The sequence below is a fragment of the Nipponia nippon genome, unplaced genomic scaffold (assembly GCF_047370975.1).
Source record: "Nipponia nippon isolate SJK-2023a ecotype South Korea unplaced genomic scaffold, ASM4737097v1 scaffold_2, whole genome shotgun sequence".
Classification (NCBI taxonomy): Eukaryota; Metazoa; Chordata; class Aves; order Pelecaniformes; family Threskiornithidae; genus Nipponia; species Nipponia nippon.
The window spans coordinates 38,902,198-38,916,222 of NW_028262336.1; the positions used below are offsets into that span (position 1 = coordinate 38,902,198).

Here is a 14,025-nt window from a genome sequence, read left to right on the forward strand (position 1 = left end):
TCAGCAATTCATAAAGCTAGCATTGAGAGCAAAAACTGGCAAAGAAAAAGGTTTTAAGCTATCCATTATTTCCTAAATGTAACATTTCAAATGCATAACTTACATTTATGAAAAATCCAGTATAATGAGGCACGCAGGATTATGTTCACTTTAGTCAAACACAAATATATCCTATATAATATAATTTTCTATATAGTTTGGATTTTGACTGTCCAACACAAAATGCTGCTTATCTAATAAAAAGATGCATAGCTGTCATACTATATGTATCTTTACGTACACACATACATACAGGCATACAAGTGACACAGACCTTAAATTTTTCAAAATGATGCATCTTTAAAATCCAACCTGAAAGCCATCAGAGCAGAATCTTTAAAGATCTTCTGTCAAAAATATTAAATACTAACAACGAGATGCAATTAGAGTTAAGACACTACGTTTGAAGTCAGTGCTAGACTTCCTGGGAACCCTCAGGGTTTAAATGTGCTCCTTGACACTGTACTACATGCCAAAGAGCTTTCCCAATTAAACACTAAAAAAACCACCCCAAATTATTTATAGTATAAGAGAGAAAAATCTTTTCTCATTTAGTCTATTTACTTGAATCAAAACAGAATTTCCTCACACAGTGAATTTTCTCTTTCTGCATGTTTCAGGTGACATCCATTAGAAAGAACCTCAGCTTGATGGAGCGTGCCAGCTTTTATAGGTGCTATTTGCAGTTTTACAAGGAATCCAAACAGACTTGTATCTTCCTGAAAACAAGTTTCTTATTCAGGATGTAGTCTGGCTATTCCTCTTAGTAAAAAATATGTACTGTTTCAATTTCCTGAAAATGTAAATGTCACCATCAGATCAGGTATCATCTCCAGTGTGAGAGCCCTAATTTACAACTTCGTGCCTCCAGGAGTGAGGATTATTCACCTACCTCTCTCTGCTGCCTCAGTGGAAGTGTTTTCTTTTACCAAACATTATATTCTATAACAGTGTGCACATCAGCCCACTGGATACTTCTGTACAAATGGTTCTGTACCACTTGACTGAGTGGTATTTAAATACGATTGTATTTAACCACTGCGACAACTCACACCTCTCTGCCCTTATTCCACAGCATCCTTCTCTTCAGCATACCATTTAGAGGTGCCAGTTGCTTTTCAGGACTGACACTCCATACACATCTATACAGATATATTGAAAAAAAACCAGGGTCATCCAAAATATGATTCAGTACAGCCATTAAAAAAATGGGGAAGAAAAAAACCACAGACCCTTTCACGAAAGTGTCAGATGTGCCTCCTGATTTCACTGCTGTTAAATTCTTTGCTTCTTTGATGAGGACTTCTAGTATACCTCCAGATGGCATGTGAGAGTCTCCCTTTTTTCTTTTTTTAAAGCTCTTCTTTCCTATACATAGAACGGAGTTGCAACATCATCATCAGAAATTATATATACACTGCAAGACTGATTTGGAAATGTAAATTGTCTTGGCTAGATTTTTTTTTTAATCATTTACTGCAATGGGATTAAAGTATTCCTTATGAGGAAATTCTGATTCTCTGTGGGTAGATAAACTAATAAGGCAGGGACAGAAAAATCACTCCATATTTGATAAAGAACTTGACCATGTAACTAGCTGCTCCTTGCTGGACACAACAGAGTGCCCTGTCTGAAGTCCTGTCTGAATGTAACTAGTCGTGGATTACTATGCTGAGCACAAAGAACTGCATGTCCTGTAAATCCTACCCTCTTTTCAGAATCCACTTCCACCACTGATGTTAAGGCAGCCCTACACCACAAGCAAGGTATAAATGCAAAGCTTAAAACGCAGAAATCCATCACATGTATTCCATGTGTAAGGATGCGGCGCTCCTGGGAGACCGTGACAAAGGACACAGTGCTCACTGACACACTGCTGCCTTTGAACAGCAGCACGAGGACATGGGTACTTGCTGCTGCTGCGGATTCTAAGAGGCTTATCAGCAGGGATCGTACACACTGATCCAGGCTGAAAACATCAGAAAAAAAAAGATCAGGAGTGACACTGAAATGTACTAATTTAAAAAAATGCAGATAGTGTGTATCTGGACTTTTCAGACAACAATTAGCTTTTAAGATAGAAAACCTTGGAATTACGGCTAGCAGAGGGAATGTTATGTGTCAAAAAAAGAAAGAAAAAGGAAAAAGCCTAATACACTTATCAAATCCTAATGCTAACAAGCAATACTGTCACTAAGACAGTGATATACCTGTGTCTGGTATATCCAGGTACACTCAGGTGCTACCCAGTGATTGCTTTCACTTCAAATCATTGCTGTTCCTTATGCTACTACAATGCAAAGAGTTAGTCACTATTTTCCCCTGTTCATTGTTGATGAAAATAACGGCTTACCCTAAAGAATTCAAATAATATTTTACAGGACTGAATTACAGCAGTAATACCATAAAACTGAGCAGAGGTTAAGCAGTGTAAAAAAAGAGTGAAAATGAGGAGATAGGTAAGCTTAAGGATAATTAAGCATGACAAACTAAGTGAAGAATGTTACTTTGATCAGCTATACACTGTATATAACTAGCTGAACAAACTATGATGTAGACAATTTATTTCTATGTGGCTGTCCTCGATCATGTTATCTAATGTCTGAATTTTTTTTAATTAGGTCACAGCCATGCATCAACACTTGACTGCACACTCCTCTTCCCTTCTCTCTCCTTAAGTTCAATGTAAGAGAAGAGGATGGAGCAGGATAAACGTACTCACAGTTCAGAATTTCCACAGATAAAGACAATTAGTGTATTTAAGTATGATTTCAGTCTTCACTAATACCATTACTTCGCCCTAGGTGAGGATTTTTAATACTCAGAGGGATGTTATCATACACGGCCATTAATGTTTGTCTTACCTTGAAACTGTCCTAGAGGAAGCATTAGGTTTCTGTCTGGGGGAATGTAACGTAAAACAACTGTCAGTTCTCCTTTATATTGAAGCCCAACGTCTGTCGCAACCTCCAACTGAGAAGAAAACAAACAAACAAAACAGATATCCAGCTAAGGTTAATCATTCACCTTCTCCTTTTGATTTTAATTTTGTGGTACCAACATAGTGTTTGAAACACTTCTTAAGCATATCAAGATATACCAGCCCACTTTCAGATAATTAGACATTCCAGATTGAATGCAATCACATTTTAGAAAACTTGATGAGCTAGGGAATGCAAGCTCTCAGAAGAGTAAAGCCACGCGGCATTAGACACTGTTCAGTGAACATACAAAGGAGAAAGATATCTAGCATGAATAAGTGAAGCAAGCAAACAGAAAAAACCCTCAGACTTATTTCTGGACATATAAACTGTAGCTAATTTCAGCTGACCCTCAGCCCTTATTTCCCCAATCAGGATTTTAAACTGTAATTGGTTTCATGTACTTTAGAGGAGTCGCTCTTGGAATGGAGGCATGGGGAACCAAGGCAGGGGAAGAGAGCAGAGTCCAGCTCTAAAACAGAAAAACTTCTTGAAAGCTGTTATTCCCAGTGTCCTTTTCTACACAGCTACTATTTCTGCATCTTTTTGTTAGATAAATGTTTGAATCTTGCCCAGAAAGAATGCATTCAGTGCTCTTCAGAGCATCCTTGTTTAAAGAACATTAGGCTTTCACTGACGTGTGCTGAACTTCCATTCGCATTGTAGGAAGCTGGAAACTACATTTTAAGAACAATAGATGCAACACAGAGAGAACATGTTATGCCAGTTCAAACTGACTTCTAGAAAAATAAAGTGCAGTGAAAAAAGAAGTCTTGTACATTTATATGAGAGATCAGGTCTATGAAAAACGCAGGCATATGCTAAGCTTGCTCAGTGATGTCCACTAACGAAGGTGGGTCTACTCAGATGCTCACATTTCTGTACATGCTTCAGTGCTTAGGTTTGGGTACAAATCAACAAATCTTCCTGATCTCTCAACAGGGACAAAGCACACATATAAAGAGAGAGGACCCTTGCGTGCTGAGACACACACCAAGGTACCACACAAGCCTTTGAAGAACTGCTTATAGACGAGTGTCTGATCAGTGACAGCATTTCTCTGAAATGCATTCAGCTTGTTTTCTGACTCCCCAGGAAGGTCAAAATTCTATTATCAGAAGAAAACAGAACCAAAAACCCCCACCAGAAATACATATGGTGATATGCATAGAGTCAGCACTGCCTTTGTATGATAGACTCCAGGCTAAGGCACTAACCATGCTGAGTGGGGCTAAGTCTGTACGCAAGGATGGGACAGGGAACAAAGCAATTTCAGTGATAACAGCATGGCCCTTTTGAGAGCTTGAAGCACTTTTACAGCAACACAGGCATTGGTGCACTGATTCTGAGAGAAACAGTCCTGTCTCCACCACTGTCTGATACCAGTTGCTACAACACAGGACAAAAGAAAACCTGTAGTAAATGGCAGTGGAATAATTTGCACAACATCTAAATCTTGCCAGTCAGGCAGCTCACTTATGGTCTACGCTACGCAAGTTTAGGGTCAAGTTTCCCATAAAGGCAGCAAGGATTACTTTTTCTGTTCTACAGGTGGACACGTGATGGTATAAGTTCTTACCTCAGGAACAATTTGTCAACCTCCACCCCAAACCCACATATAACGTGGCTCTACACTCTGCCACAGAAATATCTTCTCTTCTTTTTCTATTTTAACCACACTCCTCTTGAAAACAGACATTCAATGTTCATAGAAGAAACAGGTCTTAAAGTCTCCAACCTTTTCAGTAAAGCAGCTAAATGATTCATGGCAGAACAAATAAAGTGCTGTAATAAAACCCTGGAAATGTTTCACTGCCATTCCTGTCTCTATCAGGCAGACCATCTCAGAGAACAGCATGTAATTTGCATGTGTATAAACCTGTGCGTTTTTTTTAATTCAAAATGCAATAATTGGTATTTTTTAAAAAATAGTATCTTTGCTGATCAAAAATTTTAGCAGCATTTTAAGTTTAGAAACATTATTTATAACAACTTAGGAGGCAGACAAGACCAATTCTGTGTTTGCTTTCTTTGGTAAAAAAGAACTCATCTAAAAATCCTTTTAATGGGTTTGGAAATAATCAGACAACACGTTCCAGCTGGAATGGATGAAATGCTTAGCGCCTCATTACTTTTTTCCTGAGCAGGAGGGTCATGACTGTCTTTTTTTTTTTCCCTTGTTAAGATTAAAAGAAACCACACACACACACATGAATCCCCAAAGACTGGTATGAGAGGACAGAGAGACTACTGCATGATAAGAAGCTCAATTTCATACCAACATTGCCTACAAACTGCAAGCAAAACAAATACCAGATGTGTATCTTTTGTTGTAGACCGGTGGGTGCTAAGTAAGAGCAACATCTGATGTCAGCCAGAGCTGTGACAGAGGTGTCATAGACATTTCTTCTACTTCAAGAGCAGACCCAACAAAAGTAACTTACATGAAGCAAGCTTGTAAGGAGGATGGTACAATCCTGGCTTGGACACAGTGCTGACTGAAAGGTTTGCCATCATAAACCACTTTCTCTTCCTGGTCTTACCTTGTCTGGACCATGAAGGAAGAGCTGGTGGTCACCCTTATTAACAAAGCTGAACTAGGAAACTGGGAATGATCTTCCTTGCCACTTAGGAAGTGTGAGGTGTGTAAGTGTTCAAAGAAGAGACCCATTTCCTTATGTATCTTCTGGCAGATTATTTACTAAAATATAGATTTGTGACAGTTTAGCTGTAAACCTCACAAAGGGCTATACCTAGAAATTAATTATACAGCAATCAGATCCATCTCCACCTGAAAGAATGGCACAAATCAAACACTCCCTCCTAAATTCCCAAATGTAACACTATTTCCTTAAAAATAATGAACACAGAGCAAACGAATCATCTGAGTCTATCTCCACATCACTTGCAGTAAAACCTTGGATTTTTCTGCAGCAAGAAAAATACACTTTCTGAAATGGCAGTCTAAACCACTGGAATTTCTGAGGGATTCTGGCTGCTGCAGGAGTAAGCAAGGCAGAAGCGTTTAATCCTCTATCTTACAATAGCTCTTTGAATCTCTTCCAAAAATAAACACCTTTGCCAAATGAGGGGGTGCCCTAGAGACAGAAGTCATCCTACCCTCAGCTAAGTACAATGCAAGTCCTGTTTCACAGACCAGTTGATTTGCCTGCTGAGGAGCCTTATCTTGTACCTTCCTAGTTAAGGTGAATAAGAGATTAATAAGTCATTTTGTCACAGCTGAAAAGTGTGAAGCACTTTGAACTGAAATGAAAAAAAGATCTATTTCTTTAATAAACTGTTAAGGGTTTGGTAGGTGGGAGTGGTAGAAAAGTCCTTTGGTTTACATGCTATTTTTAAAAAATAATCAATTTGTTTACCAGGTCATTTCTCCACTGCAGTTTATAATAAGATGAACTTATAGTTTATTTAAAAGGTGGGGGTTTTTTTGTCTGTTTTTAAATAGCCAATCGCATGTGAAGTTTTCATGAAGACTTTCAAACCAGTATGTTTTAATTGAATAAAGAACAAAGATATTATTTTTATTACCATATTAGACACTCATAAAGTCAGCGTTTTATAAACACGTTTCAAAGTAAAAATAACTAAGCCTTGCTAAAATTGCTTCGCAACACTTTCACCAGCCCCTGGAAACCCTTACCTTGGGCTGGAGCACAAACCACTCATCGCCCTGATTTTCGAAGTTCCAGGAATCAAATGGAATTTCCACCTCCCCAAGGAAGCTGTTGTGTCCAAATCTGTCATAGTGCCAGACAGAAAGCTGCAGGGTCCTGGTTTCTAGCTGTGTGTGACTGATGACATACTACCAACAGAAAAAGAGAAAAAGAAACTCTTAGAATAAGCATAAATAATAGTTTCCATGGAGCCTTTTACAGCTCTAGCTCAATTTCACAAAGCCCACAGCAGCTAACAAATGAAGCATGAAAGAGAGATTTGTTTTCTTTGCAAACAAGATTGATCTAGCTAGAAAGCTCGTAACGTTAATGTTAAGCCTAACTCTTTTCTTTACAGTATGCATCCAATGGTAATTAATGTTACTATCATGACTTTTTTCTGTATTATTTACTGGGTATTTATGACTATAAAGGAAATTATGATGCTTAAAACTATGATCCTGTTAATTCCTTATAAGTTTATGTAAAAGAAGCAGCTCAACATCAAAGTTTAGTTTGTAAGAAGAAACGCCACTGGTTCTTTCATCCCTAAAGAGAGTCTGCTGTATGCTACTTTCTAGAAATAGTGTCCTCCTCTCCTTTTCAATTGTATCTTTGTAACTTATGAAAAATTGTTCTGAAAACAAGTAAAATTGCATCTGCAAAGCATTCATGAAGTGTCTCAGTCTTAGCAACCATTGTTGGTTTTGAAAGCTACTAAAAAACTTCTCTGAAGAAATATTATATTCTAGCAAATACACAGAAAATTATAAACATCTGGAATTCTAGCTCTGCACACTCCGCTTTTAGCAAAAGGCCCATTAATTCCCTGAAATTCACCCTTCACCTAGTGTTAGCTGAGGAGACCCAGATGTCTGCCTTTCTGCATCAAGAACAACGCCTGGACACAGACATATATTCTCCAAAAGCTGAAAGAGTCAAGTCAGTTGGCGAGCCACACTAGTAGGCTATTCATGTATAGATATGTCTACAATGCTTACTCCTAGATGCCAACAGTTCCACTATGAGAGATGTCATATTTAGCAACAATGGAATAAAAGTCAAAAAGGGAAGATACAGACAGATTTAATTATTTTTCTTTTCTAACAGTAGTAACAGTTGGGACGGACAGATGTAGCTCTTGCTTACCTACCCACAATTCAAGTAAGCCCTCCTTGTTACAATTCACATTTTTAGCAAGCTGCTAGGCCCTGTCCTCACCGAGTTCCCTATTAGCAAACATGTTTAGTGCTAAAACGTTCCTTGCAAAACAGAGTCTAACACCTTTTTTTTTCCAGTTCAGGCAAGTCTTAACTTTACTATAAACCATTTAAAAATGAGGCTATACAAGAGACTCTCCCTTGGCAAGCAGTCTGGCCAGACCAAGTGTGTGTAAGTCTGCAAAATGGTTTTGTAGCCAGGTTAAGCCAAGTATACTGGCCAGGGAACATCTATTAGCCTCTATTATAAGAAACTTATTTAAAACATCACTGAAATGACAAAAAAAATATTTCAGGAGAAACTAAAAAGAGCTTCTGTCAGCCAGCTGGGATAACTCTTGTCGATTGACAATGAAGGGGAATCACCAGGAGCCTTGTGGTCCAGGTGCCAGACAGGCAGTGAACTGGGCAGAAACTGCCATTCCCACCTGCACCACGGAGCTAAGGAGGTGAATAAGCAGCTCGTGAGGAGCTCAAAATAGTTCAGCCTCTGTAGTGGACATGGGTAAACGGCAAGGAAGGAAAAGCCTGGGCACTCTGCTCCACCAGCCCTCGAGGAAGTAATTTGTCATTGTCTTTTGCAACAGAAAATGAAGTTCACCACAGCTTTTTAGGAAGGTAGGTAGGGAAGCCATTGTTGGCATTTTCTTATCAAAGTCAGTTCTGCTTTAAAAATAAATCAAAGCCTCCAGAGAAATTCAGATTTTACTGCAAAAGGTTATTTTCTCTTCAAAAATCACTTAGATGGGAAGCTTTACTCTAGCTCTATTTCAGCATAGGTTGCTAATTCAGGGCTTACAAAATCTTTAAGGTGCTTTTAACATCTCTGAGCTGAAGTTAGACAGGAACATCAGCAGTTTTGAAAGAGATCTGTGGAAACTAATAGAAGTTTTACCTGTAAACGGGAGAACCAAACAAAAACACTTCCTCAAGGCTGAAAGCCAGAAATTACAACTCACAGGATCACTAGATGGTTTTGCTTAACTACATTCCTTTTGAGGCATCTCTTCCAAATTCTAATCCCCACACTGGAACACTTATAGAAAATGCCTGTGAGCACAAGCGGAATATTCATCACAGCTTCAGAGAGAGACAGTGTTCTTACCTTCAGCATTTCATTAAATTCTGGATTGGTGCTGTTACTTTTAATTTTGGTCTTGCGTTTACTTTGGCGGGATGTATCAGGCAGAAGGTATGCTTTGACATATCTGGAAATCAAGTAGTAAGTGATTAGCAAGGAATAAAAATGACCAGTTTGAGCAGGGACCTGACATTGCTGCATCAGCAACACATACGACACAATTTTTGCAGTCTAGACAACATAGACGTGTAACAGAGAACATGTGAAACATGGAAAGGTATGGTCTTTATCTACAAACATAGCAACGTTATTCAGATGGGATCAGAATAACAAATGGTAGAGCTAAATTAATTTACTCATCCTCAGAAATGCAGAAAGCTTTCCTAACACTTTCCCTTCTGTAGTATACGATTACTGACTGGTTACATATGAGAACACATACACTGAAAATACAAGAGAATGAAAAACTTCATACCTTGCATACAATAGCATTACACATGATTAGAGACACTAATTATTAATTCCTGATGAGAGAATTTACAGATTATACTGAAAACTATAATGAGAAGCTCAGAAAACATGGTCTTTGCAAAGCGTATCTATGGATGTGTGAAACCAAAGTTATCACTATCCCTTCCTCACTCGAAAACATCACTCCTCTCATATACTTTAGTTTTGATTCTAGAAGTAAGAAATCAACTCAGCCTCCCTATTCCTTCATATTTTTTGCCCTTTTGCAGAGATCGCTATCAAACAGGTTGATAATTTAAGTAATCTTATTGTTTCCCCAGAACAGGCACATGTTGCCCTAAAAAACATATTGAAGATTCATTTCCCACCTGGAATCCAAAACCAACCATCACCAAAACACTGGCTTGTAGCAACTGGATTCTGTGAGTTCTCGGGCTCGTATCACATCCCCAGGCTACGTCACTGCACGTGACGTGGTGGAGGGCACCCCTAGCAGAGCCTAAAAGGAAATTCTCTGTGCTTACGGATCGGTCCTTTGCTTCTTCTCATCTGCAATGGCCAGGTTTCTGCAACTTTTTACCAGGATGTTGAGGGCACCTGTTTTGTAGCTGTAGTTGATGTTGAGAAGGATTTCGCCGCTGACCTTCACGTTGCCATAGTCACCAGTTTCACTATACACACTCAGCATGCTGTTAATGCTAGTCTGGAGGGGGAGAGAAAAAGGACTTAGAGGCTTAAAGAAATTACTTACTTCCAGAATCTGCTTTTTTCATACAGTCACAGCCTTGCAATATTGTCACACTTGTTAGGACTTGCTATAAAAACAGATATATCATAGAACAGAAATACCACTTGTTTCTATTTGATGTAACAAGGAGTAAGAGGAATAAGAACTGTAATTAATAATAGCTTAAATGTCTAGACAGCTGATGTTTTTCCATGCAGGACTCAAACCTGTTTATAAACATGACTAAATCTAAATTACCACTATTTAATTCATGCATGAACTGAAGAGCAGACAGGCTACATAAACTGTAAGCTCACATAAGTTCCAAGCAGGGGTGGGGGGGAAATCACCTTTCTGGCTCAGCTGTCCACCTAATTTTTACTGAGTCTCATAAGACAATTGCTGACAGAACCATTAGAAAAAGTTATAAGGATGCTTCCCATAATGGAGATGGTACAAAAGCATGTTTGTTTAAAGCGACACCCACATCTCATTAGTAATTCTAAAAGAATGAGCAAAATTCCATACCCACCATTTCAGCAATTTTCCTAAAGCCAAAAGTGTTCAGCAAAAATCCCACAGAATTTTCCACTACAGTGTAATACATCACCCTCCAATCTCTTTTTTTCACTCATACCATACAGAGTATTGCTATGAGGATTTCCTCTTCCAAATGATGACAACTAGGAAAGAACTAAATATTTTTAAAGAAAATCAGAGCAATATGCACACTGCCAGAACCAAAGGTATTCCAGAAATCTGGTTTTCTTTTGAGTCATTGAGCAAGATTGCTCAAAAACATATATAACCATTTAAATCCTAACACATAGGAACCTTGCAAGACATGCTGGTATAGTCTTCAACACAAGGGAGAAAAGAGAAAGAAACCTTAAAAGTAAGCTAAGCAGAGGATTCATGAGAACTCACAGTATCACCATCTGTTTCAGGCACATTTAAATACGTCCATTTTCTGTCAGAGCCTTCTGGGGAGTTCTTTAAAGAGGGCAGTGCAAAAGGGTGAAGAGAAAAGAGCATTAGATAGCTGCAATAGGAAAGAATAAGTGCAGTGATAAATCTTTACCTATATAGACAGATAAAGGAGGTTTGTATTGCAAAGCCATAGTAAGCAAGAAAGAAAAAGGTATCGCCAAATCAGAGAAAAGTTAAGTGTTTTCCATATACTTCAAGTATTGAAGGACACATGGCTCAAGGTAATTAAATAGAAATGAAGTATCTGCTGTATCAAAACAAACAAATTACATTTTAGAACACCAACACAGCACATTTGGATTTGTATTGGACTGTATTTGGATTTGTCCTCATTCATGTCTGCATGAAGTCGATTCTCACTTAAGCTAGTCAACAGCTAAGCATTCATGTATTTGCAGGATTGGCACCTTTGCGAGAAATTGCAGTTTCTCCGTGGAGTTTGTAAGAATAGATAAAAACGCACACAAATGTTTAAACATGTCACTCTCTGGGCAAAAAATATAGTAACAGAATATAGAGGGAAATATTTTTCCCCCTCTGCTTGCTAGAGCAGTATCTGGAAATCTCACCAATGCACTCAAGGGAAACTACATCTTGATCTACCTCCTTCCTTATCGGCCGCAGGGAGGAAGGAAGAACGCAGTCAAGAGGAAACACAGTCAAGGGGAAGAACCACACAAAAAGAATTGGTCTGTGGCAAACAAAACTTAACTCTCCAAGCACCTTGCCTAAGGGCCCTGCAGCAAAGAAAGCTGGAGGGATAAGCAGGCCTGTGTCAATATGGCAAACAACGAAAGACATGAAAAACCAGAACAAGCAATCGTTACCCATAAAGTTAATTTTATACATCATGTAGGAATAATAAATGGCAAAAAGGGTGTTTTTTCTGTCTTTCTGCTGGCCTTCTTTATCCTTCATTTAAAAAAAAAGAAAAAAAAAGAAAAATGCCTGTCCTTTTATTCCTTTGTACAGTTGGCTGAAATTCCATGAACAGGACTGGTTAAAATTACTGGAGAATTAGCAACACACACCAACAGACGTGTCATATTTCCTCCTATTCCTAGCATACCTCGAGCTGAATTCCAGCCTTTACCATTTATGCATTTTTACCTCTGGCATACATGAAAACTGGTATCCTTGAACACTGTTAGCAAACTTAACAGTCCCAGTATGTGCTACAAAATGCCTAAATTATCCCTGTAACAGGAAAGTAATAACTTGTGTGCCCACTTCAGAAAACAAACAAGGTTATATCAACATGAGGAGGTGGATGAGTTGTTCTCTACTGAATCCAAATATTCTTTTTTTTGATCTTTAGTTAAGTGGGCAGTGAAGGATAAATGATTGGGAAAAAAACCCCACAGGAAGGCCTCTGATGGAGGACATCCCACACATGACCTCTGACCCTAGAATTTATGCAAACACAATTTCTGAATTTCTTACAAACCACAAACAAAATAACACAAATTTAGTAGAAGTATTTGATATACTTGTCTTTTTCCCCCACAGACTCTGTTCTGTGGCATTTACACTGGACATTACATACCATAAATGTAATATCCTTAAGAAATCTACTCATTTGCCAGTTTCATAAGTAGTAAACAACCACCACACATGGAGGATGTGGAGCCTTATTTTAGTACCTCCCTAAGAATTATATTGGTTTTGCATCATATCTTATCACTGCAGTAAGGCACTGGAACAATTCAGTCTTACAGATGCGATGGGTCTTGACAGCAACATATTAATATGTTTAGGAGAGGAATCGGTGAAGGATGCAGGGAAAACTAAATACACAGTTCATGTATTAGCTTTGGGAAAACACAAAGACAAATACTCTAATGCTGAGATACAGTTCCTGTTCAACGTCACTTTCCATTTCCCTTTTTGCTCACTCACGTTACAGGTAGATTTCAAGTATATTTACCCTTTGAGATATTTCTTCCTTTACCTCAAATGCTCATTGTCAGAGTACCCATACTGTACTTTAAATTCTCATATTTGAAAAAAGAAAGAAAAATAGAGAAAAAATATGCAGTTAGAGCCTACTGTTCATTAATAACATTATTTCAATGTGACTTAGTAGTACACAGTCATTTCACAGATAAGCACATGAAAAAAATCCATACAGTGCAGAAGGCTCAAAGGCTTACAACAAGCAGAGTAAAGGCAAAAATAGAATCATAGAATTGTTAAGGTTGGAAAAGACCCTTAAGATCATCGAGTCCAACTGTTAACCTATCACTGCCAAGTCCACCACTAAACCATGTCCTCAAGCACCTCGTCTACCCGTCTTTTAAATATCTCCAGGGATGGAGACTCAACCGCTTCCCTGGGCAGCCTGTTCCAGTGCCTGACTGCCCTTTCGGTGAAGAAGTTTTGCCTGATATCCAATCTAAACCTCCCCTGGCGCAGCTTGAGGCCGTTTCCTCTCGTCCTATCGCTTGTTACTTGGGAGAAGAGACCGACCCTCACCTCTCTACAACCTCCTTTCAAGAGAGAGGGGGAATGTTAGTAAGTAGTAACACACACTTCAGGGGAATAAAAAAAAGAACCTGTAAAATTGACCTGCTTTTGCAGGGAGAAGCAGCTTGCCATTCGCAACTTCGCCATTAACATCGCATGCAGTGACATTAAAAGTCATGTCACGGTGAATACAGAGAAACAAGCGCATTGAGATTTGAGATTATCTCAAGCCTACAGCACTGGAAAAGCTATGCTTTGCTTAAGAAAAAGGTCAAAGGGAAATCTACAGCAAAAGACAAAACCCAGTGCACAGACAGAATGCTGCCTACATACAGCACAGAGACGGAAGGCTCTCTGAATGCAGTTCCGCAACTCG

The 14,025-nt window shown here is 38.7% G+C and overlaps 1 protein-coding gene across 5 annotated transcripts in view; it reads right to left on the reverse strand.

Moving 5' to 3' along the window:
* SYTL5 (synaptotagmin like 5) overlaps nucleotides 1–14,025 on the reverse strand; it is a 100,438-nt gene that overhangs the window by 12,419 nt on the left and 73,994 nt on the right. For 3 of the 5 annotated variants that reach the window (XM_087758702.1, XM_087758701.1, XM_087758700.1), the window contains exons 11-16: nucleotides 11,121–11,186; nucleotides 9,991–10,169; nucleotides 9,020–9,122; nucleotides 6,682–6,843; nucleotides 2,904–3,012; nucleotides 1,272–1,407 (exon numbers count right to left, since the gene is read on the reverse strand). In XM_087758702.1, the coding sequence (XP_087614828.1) occupies nucleotides 1,272–1,407; nucleotides 2,904–3,012; nucleotides 6,682–6,843; nucleotides 9,020–9,122; nucleotides 9,991–10,169; nucleotides 11,121–11,186 (755 nt within the window). The remainder of the gene's footprint in view (nucleotides 1–1,271; nucleotides 1,408–2,903; nucleotides 3,013–6,681; nucleotides 6,844–9,019; nucleotides 9,123–9,990; nucleotides 10,170–11,120; nucleotides 11,187–14,025) is intronic. The other 2 variants (XM_087758704.1, XM_087758703.1) reach the window with 1 other exon arrangement.